The sequence below is a fragment of the Pyrus communis genome, chromosome 5 (assembly GCF_041283825.1).
Source record: "Pyrus communis isolate YQ-2024b chromosome 5, ASM4128382v1, whole genome shotgun sequence".
Lineage (NCBI taxonomy): Eukaryota > Viridiplantae > Streptophyta > Magnoliopsida > Rosales > Rosaceae > Pyrus > Pyrus communis.
The window spans coordinates 12,740,693-12,763,841 of record NC_142569.1 but is presented as its reverse complement, the minus strand read 5'-3'; the positions used below and the strand labels follow the sequence as shown (position 1 = coordinate 12,763,841).

The following is a 23,149-nucleotide window of genomic DNA, read 5'->3' as shown; positions in this document are numbered from 1 at the left end:
TGGTTCCCAGATTTCTTTTCTTCGGTATTCCCGAAGTCCCGAAATCCCGAAATCTTTTCTTGTTTTTGGTTCCTACTTTCCAAACAATGAAAAAATAAAACAAAAAGCAGAGCCTTTCGGTTCCACTAGCAAAGGAACAAAAATAAAATAATATGAACAAGGCATGTGATGGTGATGCCTTGTCGGTTTGGGATAAAAGCACAAAGCTTTTTGGGAAACTAAAAGCACAAAGCTTTTGTTTTGGTTTTGAATCTTGATTCTTGATAGTATCATTGTCTGCCATCTTCCCACTCCCACTGACAGCCATCCTCTACCTCTTCTCTCCCTCCACCGACTCCCTCAAATGAACAGAAGGAAGAAAGCCCAAGGCACTCTGTAGCTTCTCTTTTTTCTTTTTCTTTTTTCTTGTTTCAGATCTAGAAAGCTTCACGAATTCAGGATTTGGAAACAACCATACATTGATGTCATGGCATCAGAATTCTACGAAGCAGTGCCATCGCTGCAAAGCAGAGTAGCCCTCCGATGGCGATTTCGTTCGGCAAAACATGGAAAAGCTCACACATCGACGAGGATGGGTACCTAATTATGTTCGGTGCCCGTCACAAAGCTCTCCGACTCCCGAAGGCAGCAAAGACAAACCCAGGAATGAGAGGGATGGAGATAGGGGTGGGTAGGTCGACAAATCTGGGACGAGGTGTGGCCGTGTGGGCTGGTAGGGGAGTGGGAGGTCCATGAATCTTTGATTTTAAATTGGGGTTTTAAATTTTGATGCAGGTTTGGTTCGGTTTCGGAAAATCCCGAAATACCGAAAATATTTCGGGAATCCCGAACTTCGGGAATACTGAAATTTTGGTTTGGGATCGGTCCTTAGATTTTCATCCCGAAAATAAACGGTTTGGGACTGGATGTGCCGTTTTCGGTTCGGTATCCCATACCGAACCAGCCCTAGCCAGAACCGTCCAAACCAAGCAACTCTATAAAAATTTCCTTGGCAACTTAACCCGTCTCAACGTGTCCCATCACAAATTAAAAAACGCCGCCCTATTGTCCCAACCAAAACATCTGGGATTGCGTGGGACAGAATAAGTCGGTGTAAAAAAGCAAGCCTCCCCGCCACGTCACCATCAGAATCTAGAAATATTCCTTTATTATTCCATATTCTTTATACCTTCCCCTATATATCTTCGCGCTCCAAAGGCGGATGAGACCTAAAGCAATGCGTCTTTTTCCCTGACAGAAATGGCATTTTCTCCGTGCTCCTCCCTTCCTGCAGTTGCTGCGATAACGTGTTTGATTGCGGTGGTTGTTGGTTGTTATTGGCCCGTTGAGGCCCGTATCCCGACCACCTTGGACGGCCCCTTCGAGCCCCTCACCGTCGCATTTGATCCCAACTTGCGCGGCAACGCCGTCGATTTGCCTGATGATGATCACCGGGTCCATCGCCGGGTTAAAGGGTTTGAGCCCGAGCAGATTTCCGTCTCCCTCTCCGCCGAGTACGACTCCGTTTGGATCTCCTGGATAACAGGTATTAATATGTGTGTGTGTGTATATATATATATTTTTTTTTGGTGTTGGTGTTTAGGGGTGTAGTCAATTTGGATTTCAGAGGATTTTAAAATACTTTTTGAAGTGTCAGATTTCAAAGGATTGTAGAATCCTTACAACTTTCAAATGGATTTGAAAGGATTGTTATGGATTTTGATTAAAGATTTGAATGGATTCTTATGGACTTTGATTGAAGATTTGAATGGATTTTGAGACTCTCTTGTCAGCATATTCACATGGTTGAAAGGGAATGGTACAACCATTCCTCATGTGGCTTGATTATTTCCTTGAGAATTTCTGACTTACATATCAGTACCTGTTATTGATCATTATTTATTAGATGAACAAAATAATTGATAGCGAAGCTACTAATCGAGATGTAAAGCATACACCATCTTTTAGAAACAAACATCGTTGCTTCCTATTCCCTTGAGAGTCTTCATCATTCTCAATTTAGTTTCACTTAGGGCTGAAATTATAATCAGCACTTGAGCATTACGGTAACAATACCTCATGACAGTTGAAAATTGTTCACTTTCGATCTAAGTAGGTCAGTGCTGCCATTAAAAGAAGATTGAAGAGAACAGTAAATCTGAAGAGCGTGGCAAAATACAAGTCCAATACCAAGTCTTTGTAGTAAACAATCCTCTTTCAGGTCATCTTGGTGGGGTGGGTGGTTGAGACGCCAAAAGGAAGGATGGAAGGATGGGTTTCTTAGAGAAAATGGAGAGTGAGAAGGAAAGCTCGAGTTGCAAAGTCGATAGAGAGAGAAAGAAAGCGAGGGGTTGAAAAGAAATCCTAGGGGTGGGGGTAGGATTTTGTTATGCTTACCATCCATTCTCAAATCCTACAAAATCTCTCATTGAATGAAATCCTTCAAAATCCATGAATATTTGAATACCTAAAATCCTTTAATTGACTAGCCCTGTATTTGAATGGACTTTTTTAAAATCCTAATTGACTACACCATGATTCTAAAGTCTTTTAAAATCTTTTAAAATCCTTCTAAATCCTCATTTGACTACAAATTGTTGAGCTTTTATGCAAATGGAATTTTAGGATTTGAGAATTGGGATTGTTCAGTTCTTGGTTTTGGTTAATTGGGGCCTGTTTGAAACTGCTTCTGGAAGAAAGCGCAATTAAAAGTGCTCCCCTTGATATTTGACATAAAAATTTGAAATGTTTTTGGATGATAGAGGCAGTTTCTGGGTTGTTGGTTTTCTAATAAAAGCGCTTGTGAGCAGAAGTACTTCCTATAGAAGTAGTCCCATACAGGGCCCGGGTTTATTAGTTAAAGCCTTGAGCTTTTTTGCCATTGAGAATTGGGATTTATCATTTTTTGGGTTTGGCCTATTGGATTTGATTTTTCATGGATTGTTATTGCAGGGGAGTATCAGATTGGAGACAACATAAAGCCATTGGACCCCAAAAGTGTGCAAAGCATTGTTCAATATGCGGAGCTGAGGTATCCACCAACAAATGAAGCCTCAGGATATTCTCTTGTTTACAATCAGCTCTACCCTTTTGAAGGCCTCCAAAATTACACTTCCGGAATCATCCACCATGTTCGTCTCACAGGTTTGATTTTATTTGCTTCTTCGTTTGCTTCAAAGTATCAATGGAGAATTACAAAGTTGGGGGTGACTGAAATGAATGAACTTTTAACTTCCCCGAACATAAGTTGTGATGGAAATGTGGTTCTTCTGATGAGTTGGTGATTTAATTTGTGTTTTGATGTAGGGTTGAAACCGAATACAGTGTATTTTTATCAATGTGGGGATCCTTCTATACCTGCAATGAGTGAAATCCACCATTTCAGGACCATGCCAGTTTCTGGTCCTCGGAGCTACCCAGAGAGAATAGCAGTTGTGGGAGACCTTGGCCTTACTTACAACACAACTACCACAATAAGTCACTTGACAAGTAACAACCCTGATCTTGTTCTATTGATTGGTGATGTTACATATGCAAACCTCTACCTGACAAATGGAACTGGATCCGACTGTTATTCTTGCTCATTTCCAAACTCTCCGATACATGAGACCTATCAGCCTAGATGGGATTACTGGGGAAGGTAAAAACTTATATTGCTTTATTTCTGTTGCACACAGTGGCTGCTGCAAAGTATGGCATAGAATTTGTTTTCTTATGTTGTCATTGCTGGGTAATTTGTGTAGGTATATGCAGAGTTTAGTTTCCAAAGTTCCAATAATGGTGGTTGAAGGGAACCATGAAATAGAAGAACAGGCTGAAAATAAGACATTTGAGGCTTATAGCTCTCGGTTTGCATTCCCATCTGAAGAAAGTGGATCCTCGTCCACATTCTACTACTCATTTAATGCAGGGGGGATTCATTTTATAATGATTGGAGCCTACACTGACTTTAGCAAATCAGGTAATAAAAGTGTGCATAACTTGAGCTTATGCTTTGCCTCAACATCCCTTTTTTTGCATTTTCTTTTCCTTTATGAAGCGTATTTTTATTGTTTCTGTCCCTGCAGGGAAGCAATACAAGTGGCTGGAGCAAGATTTGGCTAATGTGGACAGATCCATAACTCCATGGCTGGTAGCTACTTGGCATCCACCCTGGTATAGTACCTATGAGGCCCATTATAGGGAGGCAGATTGTATGAGGATGGAAATGGAAGAGCTACTGTACTCCTATGGCGTCGATATAGTGTTCAATGGACATGTAAGTGACATTATTGCCACAATCTTTGATGGGTAACAGGTTTCTTTCTTATGGTCAGAAACTTTGGTGAGAAGTGGTATAAGGGCCCTTCCATAGAGTCTTTCATTTATACCAGATAGTGATAGAAAGCTAGAAAAAAACTGCATTTTATGTTTTTAGCTTGTGTAAACAAAGTTAATGTGAAATTAAACAGTCATTGGTTCCCAGGTTACTAAAATGTAAAACAAACTTATTTTAAATGTAATGACCTTATCTTGAAACTAGTTTCACCGCATTACCATTTGGTTCCGTTCCAAGCATGTTTTTATTAAGTTGTCCTTCGTGTCTATGAATGATGAATTAATTTTCCCCATTGTAACTAAATGTCGTTTTGCTTTAAAGTTCACTGAATGTTGTTCTGTTTTCTTGAATAAAACAACAGGTTCATGCCTACGAGAGGTCGAATCGAATTTATGATTACAACTTAGATCCCTGTGGTCCTGTATATCTCACCGTTGGTGACGGGGGTAATCGAGAGAAGATGGCAGTTCATCATGCTGATGAACCTGGTTATTGCCCAGAGCCATTAACTACTCCTGATGAACACCTAGGTGCAGGTGCCTTTTGTGCAGATAACTTTACCTCTGGCCCAGCAGCAGGTAAATTTTGTTGGGATCGGCAACCGGATTACAGTGCTTTCAGAGAAAGCAGCTTTGGCCATGGAATCCTTGAGGTACTCCTTTTTTTCTGTGTTTCTGTTTGGGAAAAGTGCAGTTGAATAATGCATTCAATTTTCTATAACTGCCATGCTTTAATTTGTATGACCCTACATATGATACAACTTGAAAGTATGGAAAGAAATATGACAGTCAATGAGTATACAAAAACCACACATTATATAATATTGCTTTACTTCTAGTAGCCATTCAAGATCTCTTCACTCAGTAAATAGGAAGTTGAAATTCTTTTTATCGTTCAATTCCAACGTCACGATCAAATCACTCAGCACGATATTTGTTTATATGGAGCGGGAGATTTTTCAAGACCTGAGTTCTTGAAGATCCTGTGACCGACTAGAATATCCTCGTTGCGTTTTGTGTAGCAAACATACAGGTCTAGGCTGCAGTCTGCAGGGAATGTATATACTAGAATGACAGCCCAGTTTAACCACCTGGATTACATTCTAACCGTGGGATTCAATGTGCATAACTTGCAGGTGAAGAATGAGACTTGGGCTTTATGGACATGGTATCGGAACCAGGACTCTGACGATAAAATTGGAGATCAAATTTACATAGTGAGGCAACCAGATAAGTGCCGCTTCCGCTACATGTTGAAGAGTTGGATTGCTGACCTCTAACTCTCACTGCTTCCTGCTGGGAAACTTATTCTTAACATCTTATATCAGTTGACCATTATTATCTAGATAGGAATAGGACGGAAGGTGCAGAATGAGAGCGAGAAGAAGCAGAAGAAGAGCAACTCGGCAATTGTTGTATGTAAATGGTAAAATCTAATTTATACATCTTCATTGTAACTTGAAACAGTTTCTGAAGATATACTCTCTCAATCAATTTGTACAACAATAAAAGCGTGTAAAATTGGTTTGTGGAGCAATTTCGGATACCAATTCTAAACTAATTGCGTATTGTTGTTGACAAATTGCACATTGGTTCAATTGATGAACCAAAAATTTCATCTCCCCTATTGGGAAGTTGAAAAATTGTAGGAAGCGACTGTCATATTGCCACTTGGTGTTAATAATTCACTTTTGTTAAGAACATGGCTGTATATGAATTCTAGTATAATTTATAACATGAAAATGTGGTCTCCACTCGTAACACATAGATGCACCACATGACGGTATAACTATCACTTGTCTAGCTGTAGCTAATTATAGTGAGGTGTTTTTTGTGAAATCCGTCAATTCAAGAGTTCAGGGTTCTTCCCCCCGGCTGGCGTACCTTATGGATTGGTTCAAGCCACTATTTGGATCCCTTAGAGCAGCTCCAGCGGGAGCAACTGCTCGAGGGACAGGCTGCGGAATAGGGCCTGATTGTCCGAGGGAGGAAGTCCAACGTTGGCTGGCGAGCGAGCCCAAGCAGGCCCAAGCTTCATGCTCGTGGATTCGTGCCGGCCCGAGCGCCCGAAGGATGTCTGACGTGGGCTGACGTCAGACGCCTACCGAGTGAATCGGAGGGCCACCAGACGACTATATGACCTCCTGAACATCATCGTCATTGTCCTCTTCTTCATCATCGTCGTCCTCTTTGTCCTCATCTGCGTCAGTGTCCTCCTCCTCTTCGTCTACGCTGTCGTCGGATTCGAACTCGAACTCGGACTGCGACTTGTACAGCTCCAATTGCTCAGCGGTCAAAGGCTTAACTTCAATTTCCTCCACAACTTCCTCCATAGCCTTCATCCTCTCAAAGCTCACACAAATTTGCAAAGAAAATCTCCTTTGTATTCTTGAGAAAATGAATTGGGATTGGATTTGGGAGAGTGAATGAGATAGAGGGAGGGAGGGACGAAAGAGGAGTTGCCTGGGATTGGATTACAAATAAAATTATTTTATATTATTTTATAAATAAATAAAATACTAATATTTTATTGCCAATTGCCAGGACTATTCAAGTGCAACGGTGGAGATGTAAAAGACGAATACTGTTTATTAATGGTAGTTACTGTTCATTAGCTGGATTAAATAGTGAATAGCCTGGGGGAGGGCTCCCACGTTGGAAGTGCTCTTAGAGTATTCTGTTTCTATATGAGGACAAACCCCACCGTATAAATTCTATATAGGGATAAGTTGGATCTCCATACATTAGAAAGTGAGTCCCTAGAGTATAAGGACTCACCAGATACTTACATATGTACTCATATGTAGGGATAAATGAGAGATTGAAGTGGTGGAGCCCAGACAGCCGCTAACACAACACATATCGAGCCTTTTTTTTTCTTTTTCAAATGTTGGCAAATGAAAGGTCCATATTCATTATGGGTTTTCAAATATTTTCTACCATTGAGGATCAAAGGTTCCAAATGTAATAACTCATGTTTCCAATAGCCATGTTAACGCTCAAAATTGTAAGGTAAACTTAATTAAATCGCCATTGGGGGGCCAAAGATATGGACTAAAACGAAAGGGACCATAGATGTAAGTGGTTCACCTCTAAAAACTGAACTACATCCACTGTGTTGCTCATAATATATTGATATCAAGGCTAAATAACGCTCAGCTCATACATTCACTTTATTCTTTCCTATTCATCAGGCCTCAAATTAGAGGTCGTCCTCCCTTTATATAGGCCTCTCCCTCTTGAAGCCTCCTAAACTAGCATACCACTCACAGGTAAATAGCACAATACTTCTTCGTGAATCTCCGCTATTTGAATATTAATGCGTCAACAACTTGTACTAACTTATTGACACATTTCCACCTATTTGGCCAAACTCTTATTAGTGAAGTGATGTTTTTGTAACCGGGGTGTCACACCTTTTTGGGTTTAGGCGAGCCGATCGCCCCACTTGGACCTTGGTTACACCATCCCATCCCGCCGAGCACCATCCTGACTATCTTTACATCTCATCCTAGGCCTTTGTTGCTGACTGCAATCGCCATGTTGTCCAAATGGCACTTGAGTAATTCCGCCCTTAGAGACTTGTGCCATAAAGCTGTCAATTTACCCACGTGTTCTATGCCGTCAGGCAACTCTTTTTTCATCTCAGTCGGCTCAAGTGCTCGATGCAACCCTCTATTGCAGATTGTTAATACAAAATACCTTCTGTAGTTAATTCATTAATCAAATATGATCAAATATACAACAGATAAATTTAATCGACACCAAGTTTCTAAAGGACATCCAGGATACTTTCTCAGCTCTCAAAGTTGTTGTTGCCTGCCTTCCATGACTGAAACTATACTCTTCACATATATCACAGGCAAATGATATACTCTATCGGGTGGAAAATCGTCATCCGGTGGTACTTTGGGAATAATCGTTACAGCAATTTGAATCGGAAGATCTTTATGGTTTTTAGTACCGATGTTATAGCAGACAATGCATCCATTATCCTCTACCAGAAAAACCTCGTCTCTCTTCCACATTGGCAATGACATATTCGGGTCGGGGTTCATTGACATCAGTGGGATCTTGGAAGCCAAGTGTTTTGTCCAAACACCACCCTTACCGTTAGCTCCACCATTAGAACCATCATCCATCACCCACATTTCAAAGGTTAATTGATCAACATCTTCAAAATGATCCAAGCGTAAAAGAGCGACAGATTCATTCCACACTTTAAGACACATTCGAACGCCATCTATGATACCATCAAAGTCGAACAGGTCATGCAGGAACAGTACGTCATGAAATATCTCACGAATCATATCAAAGGAAACGATCACTCTCCTAATATATTCGTACTCATTGTAATTAGTATCAGTGCTCTCGGTAAATTCCTTTTGTTGCTCAGTTCCTATCCAGTAACACATCCCCTTGAAGTACAACTGAAAAGTTTCGGGCCAAAGGAGAGCAGTTTCCGTTTCTATAGAATAAGTCTTGATCTCTCTCCAAGAATCAGTTCCCAGGGTATACGCTACTACTCTGGGAGGATGAATAATTGAAAGTTCTGTGCCGCGATGCAATTCTGAATCAGAAAATCCAATTTTGACAACTTCGTAATCTTTAGATGTTGGATCATAGCCTAATCCCAAAACATCATTGAACTGATCTGATCGTGGATGGTACGGCAGATGCTTCCACCGAAGATGAGGATCCATAGGGGATGGCTCGTTGAACCAATCCGGAATGTATGTCTCCGAGGGAAGGACCCTGAATTCCTGAATTGTCGGATTCCACAAAATCACCTTACTAGAATTAGGTCGAGCAGCTAGACAAATGATGCCATCACTAGACTCATAGCAAGAGGAACATCGAAGTCCTCCGTCCCAGAAAGAGTGCTATACTTTTGCACACCGCCATCATCAACAGCGACATTGTCAAAAGCAAGTACTGAGAATGAAGATTGAGTTTCGTTGTCATTGGGGTCTTCCGTAGGGACTAACATTCGCTTCAAAAAGGCACGAGTGGATTGATTGTCGTGCAAGGATTTGGAGAGGTGCTTGTCTACGAAGCTGTGGTCGTTGATGAGAGCATACCACCATTTCGCGATGCACTTGAATCGCATCAGAGATTTCGGAGGCAGAGTTGACAGAATTTTCACCAACAAAATCTTGTCCGATTTTGGATGCGGTGTTCGTCATTTGTGCAATGTGAAGTATCGTCCTCACCCTTCTTCTTTTACGTACACACATAAAACAACACAAGAAGATGAGAAGATTCCACAATTACACATTCTCTCTGAAAAAAAGAAGAAAAAGCTGAGACTTACCAGAGCGCGAGAGAGACGATGAAACATTCTATGATGATGGAGGCCACACTGTCAAAAGTCTACTCGCATCGCGATGCACCACCATTTCGTGATGCGAATATACTACCATTTCGCGATGCACTTGGATCGCATAAGAGATTTTGAAGGAAGAGTTCAACAAAATTTTCACCAAAAAATCTTGTCCAATTTTGGATGTGGTGTTCGTCCAAAAGAATCCATTTGTAAACACGAACGTGGAAACAAAAAAATCTGAAAAGCTTAGTAGAGAAATTTGTTTTCATTTATTAATAGAGAAATTAGATTCTTATTCTTCATTTTATTTTTATTTTATTGGTTGAATTTTTTTTTTAAATTTTTGATGAAAATTCTTTGAATTCTATCCATTTTATTATTTTAATAATAAAATATTACATGTTAATATTTTTAAAATTTTAAAATTTATTTTCTCTAAATATATCCATTTAGTGTTGGAAACGTTACATTTTGTTATATTTAATTTGACCCCGTCACGAGACTTATAAAGCTTGTTATCAAGAGTGGTTGCATATTTTTTACACTTCTATATTAATTAGTATTAATTTTGCTCTAAGAAAAAAGCACTATTCATGATGGTTTGAAGGGTTTTAAAAATCTAAAAGACGATTTACACATGGTCAAAGCGTAAAAGATGTCACGACGAGCGTTTGCATATTTTTCACACTTATAAATTAATTACTATAAAAATTGTAAATATTCTTTGATATTTTTAAATTGCCTTAGCATTTTTAATGTGCTTTTAAAAAAAAATTAATCTCACTCATGTGAGATTAAACAGTACGGGTTTTTGAGTAGTTTAAAATTATTAAACTAAACTTTTTTCTTATCAGGTTGAAACGAGTTGCTCTGAATAAAAATGTTAAGAATTGTTATTCTTAGCGTGTGATCCGAGAATGCCCCGATCAGTTACTGTCTTAACATGAAACTCGTTATTTTCGTATTATTTCGGGTCGTGATAACATGTGTGTAAGAAGTTATAAGGGGACCCAAAATTCTCCCAGTACCCTTCCATTAGTTTTTCTATTTTTTTAAAGGGATAATTTGATATAGATCCAATTTTGTGAGCCATTACTATAATTAGTCCACTGCATTGAAATAGGTCCAATAATTGATATTCCACGTAAGCTTATTTATAATTTGTACCATATTTATCCCTTAGACTTATAAATTGTAGTAAATATTCAAAATTTCTTAATTATATGATTATTTGTGGTTTAACTAATCCCTTAATTGTAGGATTAGTTATAGCAATAAAATCTCAACCCCCAGTCCGTTTCATCCCTCCTTTTTTTTCCTTCTTCTAAACAATTCCCTTTGTTAGATCATGGAATCAATCATCATCTTTCTTCTCTCATCTTTTATGGGTGATATTTTGTGTTCCTCCCTCCAAATTCCTTCATGACAATTTCAGTTTTTACATAGCTTTCACAGTTTTTTTACATATTCGTTCGGCAATACAATATCAATTGCAAGCAATAATACAGTATCATGCATTTATATTTGCTCTATTATATTTTTGTGCGTATCATAAAGGTAACCTGAAACTTGGTATTTGTTCCTTTTTTTTGTTTAGTATTTGTTCCTTTAATGGAGGTATATTATATTATATTTCTATTCTAATGTTCTGCCATGGAGGTTCAACATTTTTCTTCCTATACAATAGGTAGTTTTTTTTTTTATTTTGTTGGTAGATTATATCTATTTTGTAGGTATAAAGCATTTTTCTTCCTATACAATAGGTAGTTTATTTTGGTTTTGTAGGTAGATTACATCTGTTTTGTTGGTATAAAGTATTTTTCTTCCTATACAATAGGTAGTTACTAAATTATATCGGTTTTGTAGGTAAACATCATTAGGTGGTTACTAGATAATATTTTAGTCAGTATTTAAATATTCAAAATTAAAAACTGAATAAATGATACAAACATTAAAGAATTTAAATATTTTTATCTAAAAGGGCAAAATTGGTATAAAAATATGTAATTGGATAACTGGACTTAGTTAAAAAACTACCTTTGTTTTTGGACCTAGATTTAAAAGCCCCTTTTTTAAATGCAATGGTAGCTTGCCTTAATAGAGAAGAGCTTAGATACAACATCTCTCGATTGTGTGAAAGCTAGACTTGTGGTCACTGGAAGGCTGAAATGCCTTTGCGAGTCTTCCTTACCTCCGAAAGGGATAGATAACCATGATTTGCCACCAATTATCTTCTTTAAAAAAAAACAAACAATTAAAAAATGAGTTCGGGGTCTTCAAACTAACAACAAAAACAACTAGTGGGAAGGGCAAATCGAGCTAGCCGATAGGTAATGTTGTTGGTCGAACATCGCACATAGAAAGAATACACTTGAGCGATTGCAACCATCAACCATCGCGACAGAAAGCATTCATTCATTTTTACTGAAATCCGAAACTAATTAGGAGGAAAATACAAAAACGAAGAATAAATAAACAAATAAAAAAGGCTTCCTCTAAAAACTCCAATTAAAAGTTGAAACTTGCAGTGACTTTTCTTTTACTTTTACTTTTTTCTGGTTCAGAAAATATCGAGAATTTCCAAGATGAAATTGTTGCAGAGGGGGCAATTGCCCCGCTGGACCCACAGCTCTCGGGAGCACATCCTGCAGAACGTATGCCCGCAGGGGATAAACGCCGCGCCCTTATGCCTCACCATGCACACGCAGCAGTTATACTCCACATTCCCTTCTTCCGCCGCCACCTCCACCTCCTCCTCCTCTTCCTCCTCGTACACCTCCTCATCCTCGTCCATCGTGTACCTCGACTCCACCCCCATCTGCCTGTCCGTCTCCTCCAATAAGTCCATCAACGACATCCTCACCGGCTCCGCCGCACCCGTCTCTCCCGACGACACGTCATTTCCCGTCTCTTCTTCCGCAGCCAATGCCGCCGCCGCAGCTTCGGAAGCCTCTTGCGCCGCCACAGCTTCCCTCGCCGACAGCGATCTCTCCTCGTCCAGCGCCGCCGACAATCGCCGTCTTGGAGAGTCCGCCGCGACCTCGTCGGCCGTGAACCGCACAGAGCCCTGGCGCGAGAACAGCGAGGCGTGGGGGTTGTTCATATCCACCTCGTCGGACGGAATCGAGGGGTTGGGGCTGAACCGGGTGGAGCCCCGCCGCGAAATCTGCCTCTCGACCTGCTGAGTCATGTCGAGATCGCACTCCGGAGTGACGTAACGGACCGAGCTGCGACGCGAGTTGCGAGATCGCGGGTGGTGGTTGTGATTGGAACCGTAGTTAGCAGAATTCCGGATAGGGAGATCAGAGGTGGGGACACGGACGGAGGAGGTCCAGGCGGAGCCGGCGCGTTTGAGTAGGAGGCGGTCTTTGAACGACTTCCAGGCTTTCTTATCCTTCTTGCCAATCAGGGCCCGGTAGGACTTGGGCTCCTCGTCGCGGATTATGTCGAGTAGGGTCCGACCCGAGATTATGGCGGGAAGTGCGGGCGGTGGAGGGGGCTGTTTGGCGGGTGCAGGGGCCAGCAACACGTCGTGTAGGCTCAATCCGGCTAAGTCTCTCCCGTTGCTACTCGCTGACATCTGATCGAGAAGCGTTAGCCTCCGGCGACCTTCCATTTCACAAATTCACCAAAAATAAATTAAATAAACAAATTTAAAATAAAATGGAGGAATGAGCAAATCAGCGGATCCGAAGCATCTGTTCGATTTGTTTGGATTCTGAGATTTCTTGGGAAATGTAACTGAACTAACAATGGGGATCTATAATTTTTTTTCATTCAGTTGAGTAATATACGCATTTTCTGAGGGCATCTAAGCAAAAAAACGCAAGAATACGTACTTTTTTTATGTATTTTTTTAATTACTAAATACGTAGTTCATGCATCAGTTACCGTTTCCAGTTAAAAACCAGTTACGAACTATAATTTTTACGCGTATAATAAAAATAGTACGTTGCTACAATGAGTGTTGCGTAATAAATGCACAATGTGATTGTGTCGACCATCCGCCATTTTGTGGTGTCGATCAACTAATTAATTGTCTATTATCGACATCATGTTTCACAGTAACTCATTAACTACCTAAGGTCTTCCAACGCTAGATGAGAATTGCACAATTAATGTAAAACTCTTATCTATCGGTCAACTAGCTTCCTTCTTCAATTGATCAGCTTATTTGTGCCAATCGATCAAACTTCTTGTTGTGTCGGTCAATCGACATCACAATACACATTACTTATGCATTTTTCATCATTCATAGGAGAAATTTGGGTGTAAAGCAGTAAAAGTCTAAATCTAAGACGTTTAAGTTTACAGTTATGCAGAATTTTGGTATTTTTGGAGAAAAATGAAACTGAAAGTGGGTACATGCATGGGATACCTTACGTCCCGTGACCGTTGCTTCTGGTGGTACCGGCAGATACGATGGCTCCGCCATCTTTCAATTATTTAGTTGTTGTGTTTCTCTCTACGAAAAACAATAAGAAAAAAGCTGAGATTTACCAGAGCCCGAGAGAGACAAAGAAACATTCATATGATGATGGAAGCAAAAAAAGAATTGTAATCTAGATAAAAAGATGAGCGAGAGAGAGAGTCGATGCACCAGAAGGCAAAAGCTAAGCGATGGATCGATAGCAAATTGGCAATGGTGGGTCTGTATGTTTTCTTTGTTTGCTTTAAGCCTAATTAGTAATTAGTTGGGTGGATGATTGATTGTGGTTGTTGGTTAATCTCTTTCCTTTTCTTTTTTTTTTTTTTTTTTTCGGTTTTATAATTTTTCCGATTTTAGCTCTCGAATTTTAGGGGAGGGAAAGAGAATGATTTTTGGGGCATTTGGGGCAACGGGGGAGCGAGTCTTGTGGGAGGAGGAGAGGAGGTACTAGGTTCCCTCTACTTCCCTTTGTTTGTGGCAAGTACAATACTGTCATACATATACTTCAATTTTTTTTCAGCTTATCAAACTTATTACGTGACGTGAGTAGAAATACAAGTATAGTCGGTGAAGTCTTTCAGCCCAAAAGAAGTATTAAGGCTATACATATCAACCTAATAGTTATACACGTCACTTTTGTTTGGTACCATTCATTAACATAAATTGGAACAAACTTGTAAAAAGAAGCATTTCCCAAAGAGACAAGGGAAGGGGGAAGAAAATTAGATATACAAGTGAATGGAGAGTCGGAGGCACAAGGACGATGGGTATGGCATAAGTTGGAAGACAAAGTATGGAACTCAACTGAAGGAGGAGCAAAGAGCAATAGGCATGCATTTTGTTTTGGTTCATAAGATAAGTGGTGAAAATTAAAAATGATGTTAATTAGGATGAGTAATGTGTGCGGACATGACCTGATTTGATCATTCATGTATGTGAGATTTACAAAGCAAGAATAGTCACCATTGGATAGTAATGACCTACACATAAATACATCGGAAAAAATATATATACTAATATGTACTGATTTGAAGGTTTTGTGGTGGGAAATTCGTTTGTTTCAAAGATGAGTGGTTGAAGATGTTAGGTTGTTATGAATTTGGAGATAACGACTAACTAGTTGCAATCAAAGGATAGAATGTGCAGGTTTTTGCTAGCTTAATATTGGTTCCACGTGCCCATCATCTACTACACTTTTTTTATATTTCTTTTCCATGTGTAATATATGGGGTGGTATCAATACACCGGAGTATGTCATACTTCGACGCTTAGAGCCATTTGATCTAATATTGTATTTAACAGTTTTAAGTGTCACATTATACATTTAAATTAGATCAAGTGACTCTAAACATGGGAGTATTTCATAATTAGGTGTATTGAAAATAAAATTATAATATATGACTAGTAAAATAAGTTCAGGATCTCATAGACTTTTCAAGGATCTTGATCTAATGCAAGAGTGGGACATATTTTTAATGTAGGTGTGGAATTGTAGGTTATCTTTGTCTGTAATTTGTTGACTTCACATGTCTTGCCATTGTTACTTTAAATAGTGTCACTATCTCAACGAAGAAATCAATAGAGGGCGTGGGCAACAAATATTCCTTTTTTTTTTTTTTTTTTTTTTTTGGAGAACTAACAAATGTTCTTTTTCTTTATGGTTCTGCATGCATCCATAACACGAAAAGGGTGCAGTTTCATGTGTTTAATTATTTCAATGACAATGCGTGATTGATTTTGAATGCCTATCACCGTACATACATAATTGCATGTAATTTTTTTCTTGTTTAGAGTAAAACGAGAAAGATACTAACATGTTTGTAATTCAAAAATGTTGACAAAACTATGCTGTTTTTTCCTCTCACAAATAATTGTAGCGCTCTGCCAATGATTGGAGGAAAGGGGGTGCCGTGTATGGACCGATCAAACTTGTTAGTCTTTAGTCTAGTGATATTTTTCTCACCAAATTGAAAAATGTCTCAAATTCTAATTTTTCGAATCAACTAAAAACAATTTGGCTACTCAAAGATGAGTAGAAACTCCAACTCAAAACTCTTAGTGTTTTAAGCACAGACCTTTGTGCTTATGATCAGAACTGGTCATATTATTAATCAAATTGTAAAGATCATCTCTGCAAAAAAAAATAAAAAATAAAAAAATAAAACTAAGGTCGTTTAGTCAATCTATTGTAACAAATACATAGATGGTTTGTAGTGCTTTTACAAATAACGTTCATTTGTTTTTAAACAATTTGATGACTAAACAACCTTAGTTTTAATTGATTTTTTGCAGAGGCGATATTTATATGGTGATTTACAATATGAATAGTTCTTATTATGAACAAGAAATTCTATGAATTCATAAAAAACAATTTTTTAAAATTTTGAGTAGAAATTCCTACTCATCTTTGAGTAGTTAAGTATTGTTCATCAACTAAGACATAAGTTCAAATTGCACTTAAACATCAGCCCAATGGTTTGATGACTAACACGTTCATATGGGCCTTACCAGAATCCTATGTCTTCCCATGCTATAAGAAGCCCAATTATTTTTCTTCAAAAGGCCAATTAATTTGGAGGTGTGATTTTCACGCACTCCATTTTACTTCTCATACTTTTTTTTAATTTTCGATCGTCAGATCAAATGAATTGAAGAAGATTAACGGACAAAAATTAACAAGGGGTGTGTGAGAAGTAAAATGAAATGTGTGAATAGCACATCTCTTAATTTATTAATTAATTTGAAACATTAAGCAGAGACTGCACAAATAATTCGCCAAAAAACAATTAAAAACAGATAATGCCAGATAAGCACCCAACTGAAAAATCATTTATTTGCGAAAGTGTAAAAAGCGCGGCTTCTAGATACTTCCATAGATTGTCTGCTTCCGAACATCTTTCCCCTCTTAGCCACCACCTCTCCTCCGACCCCAACACCATCAAAGCCTCCAGCAAGCCTTCTTCTTCTTCTTCTTCTTCATCAATCTCTCTGGGTTGCTCGAACAGGTAAATTCAAATTTACCTCTTTTTTGATTCGATGAAATCGTTAATTGAATTTTGATTTGTTTTCGAATTTCAGGGGTTTTTGTTGTATTTGTATTCTGTTTGGCTGTATCAGCTACACTCACACACTTCAATAATGTCCCATATCCTTTGCAATCGGATCTGATTCTTCCCCTGTTAATTTTTTCTAAATTGTAATGATTTATGCCCTGTTTGGCTGCCGAGAAACGCCGAGAAAATCACGAAGATCAGATCTTTGACTTCGTGTTGTGTTCGGCGTTCTCTCGGCAACCAAACGGATTGTAATTTGAGAATTGTGTTGTTTGTGATGCTCGAAGTGTTTTTTTGTTTGCCTTAACTGAAGCGAACGCGGAAACCAGAGGGATCGAGACCGCGAAAGGGCTCAGGCCAGGTCTGGCGGCAACAAATCCAAGCCCAAAAATGACGGATTAACCCCTGAACAACGCCGCGAAAGGTATCGATTTCGATCCCTTTTTCTCTGAGCTTCACGCCTTTCGAGTTCAATGCATCGCTTGTGATTCAATTCTGAGTTGGATTTGTGTTTGTGATTCAATTTTAAATTGGAATCTTGCTTGTGATTCAATTATGAATTGGGATTCTGTTTGTGGTTCAGTTCTGAATTGGGATTTTGCTCGTGTTTCTGTTCTGATTTGGGATTTTGTTTTTGATTCAATGCTGAGTTGGGGATTCTGTTTGTTTTTCGGCTTAGGGATGCGAAAGCGCTGCAGGAGAAGGCGAAGAAGAAGGCAGCGGCGCAGCAGGCCGGAGGGATCAACGCCGGCGGCAAAAAATGAGATGGGATGGAGATAATGTGAAGATTAGGGACTACATTAGGGATTAATGTGATTGTGTGCCTTGTAATTGTATGGTGGGGGTGGGAATTAGAAGGGGTTTTGTTTTTGGTTTGGGATTTGGAGTCTGTCTCTGTTTGAGTATTTGAAAATCGAGATGAACAATCAAATTTCAAGTGTTTGTTTTGGTTCTGGAAACTGCCACTAATGTGTACTTGTTAGATTCTGAAAAGCTTTCAGCTTTATAAGCCTTTGTAATCGTAATCTATTATTAAATTTGTTTCCGTTAGTACTTTTTATTCATCAATTGTACATTGTGCGGTCAGTTTTTATCAGTACTGTTTATATTCAATTTTAATTAAAAAAATGTACAATAATTTTTGACCGTACGATGAACAGATGTGATTAGAGAATTCTCAAGATTTTTATAAAGAAGATTCGACAAGGATTCTCCTGGGACCAGCATCAAGATGACGATGATGGTTAATAACCATTTTGTTGGTTGTTGTTCACATCGGCCGCCAAGCTAACTCGGTGGCCCATAGACCAGCCTAGTTTGTCCTCTGTTGTGGAGATGAACGTACTTGGTGTAATGAACCTCCTACTATAATTAGTGATTTGCTTGTGGAGGATATTGCTTCACCCTGTACAAACTAGCCTGTTCTTGGCTTTGTCAACGTTGGTGTCGAACTAAACCGATTTGATTACTTATATAACTTATTGATGGAATGAAGAATTCTTAGGGTAGGAACTGAACTCAAATACTCTTTATTCCTCTTCAGTGACAACTCAACGTGCTTACAATGATGAAGAAAAACCTGTATAGCATATCAAGCACGTCATTCGTAGGGCAGCTCACATAAGAATCATAAGGATTTTTGCATTAGGTCGGTTCGCAAATATTATTGGACTCATCTGGTATGACAAATGACAGAGGATGAATTGGGTTTTCGGAAATTCTATCCGGTTTTGTACTTGTTTTCCTTGGTTGCTGAGAAATGTAGGAAAAGGAGAGAGATTGACATTTTGAGTACTGGGATTTTGGTGTTTTGTTCGGAATGGGGTAGCCGAAGGGTCTACTCTGATGCCTTCAAGCAATTAGTTTGTTGGATAGCTTGAGTTTTATTTAAATTTTGGTGTTTCGTTCAGCTCAATTTCGTTTTGTTTGTTTAGAATGCGTAGAAAAGGTTCGATTTTCAGCTTATGGGGACCCTTGAAAATCAGAATAATGTTAATCCTGGTAACTGATTGTGATTATTGTCACTGTTTATATTTTCATAGAGATATGAATGAACATATTACGAGCCTCTCTTCTCATGGTCGTTTTATCCTTTATACTTTCAAGTTTTTGAACTACTACTGGAGCTGCTTTGGTACCGACCTAATGCTGTTGTATACGTTAAGCTAATCGTCATGTTGGAAATGTAAGCAACCGGAAAAAGACTGCGAGCTTCTTAAAGTTATAATTGAAGAAGGCTGTGATGTCAACACTGAATCTTACACTGCTCTTGTACCTGCCTATGGTAGGAGCGGCCTCTTTGACAAAGCATTTTCCCTCCTCGAGTTGATGAAGAATACTCCTGACGTCCATACTTACTTAATCCTCTTAAAATCCTGCCTGCAGGTTTTTGCATATGACAAAGTACAAGATCTACTATTGGATATGGAAACTCAGGGGATGAAACCCAACACATTCACATACAATAAGCTCATCGATGCCTATGTCAAATCTAAAAGATTTGCAGAGATGGAATCAACACTTGTGGAAATGCTTAGCGAACAGGATTGCGAACCTGATGTTTAAATGATGAACTCCATATTGAGAGCCCTTGGTGACAGCGGGCAAATAGAAACAACGGAAAAGTGTTTTGAGAGGTTTCAGAGTGCTGGGATCTAAGCCAATATCACGACTTTCAACATTCTTTTAGATTGTTATGGAAAAGCTGGGAAATATGAGAATGTGAGTGCTGTGATGGAATACATGCAGAAATATCATTACTCGTGGACGATTATGACATACAATGTGGTGATAGATGAATTCGGGAGGGCTGGGGATTTGAAACAAATGGAGTGTCTGTTTAGACTAATGCGATGAGAGATGATCAAGCTAAGCTGCGTCACACTTTGCTCACTCGTAAGGGCATACAGCCTAGCCGGTAATCCTGAAAAAAAATTGATGGTGTTTTACGTTTTATGGAAAATTCAAATGCGATGCTCGATACAGTGTTTTTCAATTGCTTGGTTGATGCTTATGGGAGGATGAGAGGCTTCACAGAAATGAATGAGGTGCTTGAGATAATGGAGCAAAAAGGATGTAGGCCAGACAAGGTTACGTATACAACTATGATTAAATTTTTTTCCGTCAACAAGATGATTGGCCATGTGAAAAGACTCCGCAAACTTATGGAATCAGCAGAAGGAAGTCAGATGACTTTATTCCGAAAAGAAAAACCTGACTTTCGGTGAGCTCTTTTTGCAGGCCATCCATCCCTGAGGTATACTGTTACTCTACATTATCATTGTTTAAAAGTGATTCCTGATTTGTGTACATGAATACTGAATACATTTTTCTTCAAAGTCCTCCTGGGATTAGGGAAACCCTCTTCCATACAGTGTTAGCAATATTTTTCCTCAGCAGGTTCTTCCCAGTCACGGCTGGGGTGCCCCCAATGTATTAAAAGCGTGAGGCGTGGGCGAGGCGTCCGAGGCGAAGCCTGGCCTAGACATGAGGCGTGAGGCAAAGCCTTACAGGATTTAATTTTTTTATATATATATGTTTTATATATTATACATATAATTGTATAAAAAATAATACTATGTAAAATAAACATCCATTCTCAATTTTTCATTCAAATCCATAGTCATTCAAAAGATAATATCATTTAAATTCATCATTCAAAGGTAATATCACCCAAATTCATCATTCAAAAGGTAATACAAACAAAGAAAACAATCATTCATCCAAATCATCTTCATATAAATCAAAATACAAACAAAGATATAAATCATTCATCTAAATAAAAGGCAACATCATCCTCTTCATTGCCAACTCTAGATGAACTTGTCGGGTATGTCATCATTTCATCAAAAGAATCTTCTGAATCATATTCCACATTTCTTCTAGTTCTACTTGAGGATTCTTCATTACCCCGTTTTCTTTTGTATGTAATAAGACCTCGAGGTTGAGTAGGCTCGAGAGGAGGACGAGGAGGAGTAGGTTCACGAGGAGGAGGAGGAGGAGAAGACTATTGAACATCGGCCTCTTCACGTTCTTTCCCTTTCCCAAGCATCCTATCCATGCAAGCAAACAACTCATTTCGCACTTCATCAGTATCTAAGAAATTATCCTCATATCAAAATTGTGGGTTTAAGTAATAGCCCACCGCATGTAGTGGTTGATGAAGTTGATCGTCCCATCTACAATCTATCTTTCTCCAAATAGGCATATATTTTTTCTCCACTTTGTTAAGATTGCTTGCAATTTTCTCTTTTGCGGCATCCATCAACTCATATATAAAACCCATGGGGGGTCTCTCCTCCGAATCAACCTCTCTCAAAACACAAACAAGAGGAAGAACACCCTTAATGCAAAAGGAAACTCAACCCCAAAACTCACGATCATATAACACATGATGCTTAGCCAACTTTGCTTCACGGGATTTTGCATAGGTACTTTTCCGACCATTCTTGAGAGGTAAACAAAGCAACAAGATTTTCCTTTTGCTTTTGTAAGCTTTGTAGTGTAAGGAAAGAAGTGGCAAATCTAGTGATCGCCGGACTAAGAATTTCCGAATTGTTAGTATACTTTCTCATCAAAGCTAGTACCCATTGATGCCTATATAGATACTTTGAAATACACCTAGCACGTTTGAGTGTGTCATCAAACCATGCCATCTTAGAAATATCTTCTAGCATCAAATCAATGCAATGAGCCGCACATGGAGTCCACCACACCTTATCTTTCCTCTCCATAAGTTTTGCCCCGGCATTCTTGTAGTTCGAAGCATTGTCAGATATAACTTGAACCACACTCTCCTCCCCAATTTCTTGAATAACGTCATCCAAATGGCCATACAACAAATCTCCATTCTTAATAGAGGCTGATGCATCAACCGATTTCAAGAACCAAGTACCTTGAGGGTTATTGACAAGAAAGTTGATTAAACATCTACTTTTACCATCCGACATAATAGTGCATCCATATCTCTTCCAAGCCTTTTGATGTTTTTTCATCATACTTTGTACATCATCAACTTCTTCTTTGAGCATCCAAGTTCTATATTCATGGCTTGTAGGAGCATCAAAGCCAGGACCAAAATTGGATACCAATTTCATTGCATTAACATAATATTCATTATTTGCCGCATTGAATGGAATGACACTAGTGTAGAACCATCGGGCAAGTGCTCGGGATGCTTGTCTTCTTTCCTTTTTTTTGAAAGGTGTATTCAACGTGGTTTGATGAGCTTCTGATGTAACATACCTATCAAGTGGTCCCCTTGACCTAGGTGGTAGACAAGAACCGGGTTGTTGTGAATGTGTGGCACTCGCACTCGCACTCCCACTACTTACATATGATGTCCTTGTTGTGCCCATATCGACACTTTCACTTTCTTCTCCACCACCACGACACAACTCATGACTAGCTTTCCTCTTTTCTTTAGTTCCCATAACATTAGCAAAACATTCTTCCTTCACATTGGGTGGGATTTTTTTACAACTTATCATTCCTCCCGAACTTACACCACCCAAGTAATGTTTGAATCTAGAAATTGAACCCGTGCATTTGTGGTTACAAAAAACACAATAGAAGTGCTTAGTGACAGGATCCAAATCTTTTGTCCATTGCCAAGCAAAATCTTTCTTAGAAGAAGAAGCCATATTCTTCAATACCCTAAACAATAAACAATAGATGCATGCATACAATTAATGAACCAACAATTTATTAATTAATTTATATACCAACAGTTTCCAACAATTTCCAACAATTTATTAATTAATTTATATACCCCTTTAGTCCCGACTAATTAGGCCTAGCATTTAGGAATGTTTGGGTTCAACCAATTTATCTAAGTGCCAATTTATGGCACACGGTGTAGCAGGAGCATTAAATTGTTGATGTATAAGTGCAAAACAGTTTATGGCAGCACACAGACACAAAGAAAACCATGGGTCTGTCTCTTTGTTTTCTACTCTGATTCTTTCTTTCTTTCTCTCTCTCTCTCATTCGCAGAAAGCCTTCGACAAGCCTTCCCCAGAAAACTTCTTAGTTAGGCAGAGCATG

At 38.9% G+C, this 23,149-nt stretch overlaps 3 protein-coding genes and 3 pseudogenes across 4 annotated transcripts; 3 read left to right on the top strand and 3 right to left on the bottom strand.

Annotated features, from left to right (window-relative positions):
• Positions 1 to 1,008: 1,008 nt before the first annotated feature.
• On the top strand, positions 1,009 to 5,833 carry LOC137725472 (purple acid phosphatase 15). Its single transcript, XM_068464164.2, has 7 exons — positions 1,009 to 1,525; positions 2,932 to 3,123; positions 3,286 to 3,619; positions 3,723 to 3,940; positions 4,047 to 4,237; positions 4,659 to 4,949; positions 5,433 to 5,833. Exons 1-7 carry the CDS (start codon positions 1,240 to 1,242, stop codon positions 5,574 to 5,576), a joined length of 1,656 nt encoding a protein of 551 aa, XP_068320265.2. The 5' UTR covers positions 1,009 to 1,239; the 3' UTR covers positions 5,577 to 5,833.
• Positions 5,834 to 8,049: 2,216 nt separating this feature from the next.
• Positions 8,050 to 9,637, bottom strand: LOC148696790 (putative F-box protein At3g10430; annotated as a pseudogene).
• Positions 9,638 to 11,862: 2,225 nt separating this feature from the next.
• LOC137726514 (uncharacterized) lies at positions 11,863 to 14,363 on the bottom strand. Of its 2 annotated transcripts, XM_068465448.2 has the most exons (2): positions 14,001 to 14,363; positions 11,863 to 13,231 (listed from the first exon to the last, which is right to left on the bottom strand). In XM_068465448.2, the coding sequence occupies exon 2, from the start codon at positions 13,200 to 13,202 to the stop codon at positions 12,183 to 12,185; it is 1,020 nt and encodes a 339-aa protein (XP_068321549.2). In that variant the 5' UTR covers positions 13,203 to 13,231; positions 14,001 to 14,363; the 3' UTR covers positions 11,863 to 12,182. The 2 variants fall into 2 exon arrangements, with proteins under 2 accessions (XP_068321549.2, XP_088550537.1); XM_088694411.1 differs by lacking the exon at positions 14,001 to 14,363 and having other exon boundaries at positions 11,863 to 13,564.
• Positions 14,364 to 16,850: 2,487 nt separating this feature from the next.
• Positions 16,851 to 18,164, top strand: LOC137724787 (uncharacterized). The gene is made up of 3 exons (XM_088693372.1): positions 16,851 to 17,056; positions 17,418 to 17,528; positions 17,784 to 18,164. Exons 1-3 carry the CDS (start codon positions 16,851 to 16,853, stop codon positions 17,866 to 17,868), a joined length of 402 nt encoding a protein of 133 aa, XP_088549498.1. The 3' UTR covers positions 17,869 to 18,164.
• A 904-nt stretch (positions 18,165 to 19,068) lies between these two features.
• Positions 19,069 to 20,331, top strand: LOC137724786 (uncharacterized; annotated as a pseudogene).
• A 779-nt stretch (positions 20,332 to 21,110) lies between these two features.
• LOC137747838 (uncharacterized) lies at positions 21,111 to 21,780 on the bottom strand (annotated as a pseudogene).
• Positions 21,781 to 23,149: the final 1,369 nt, after the last annotated feature.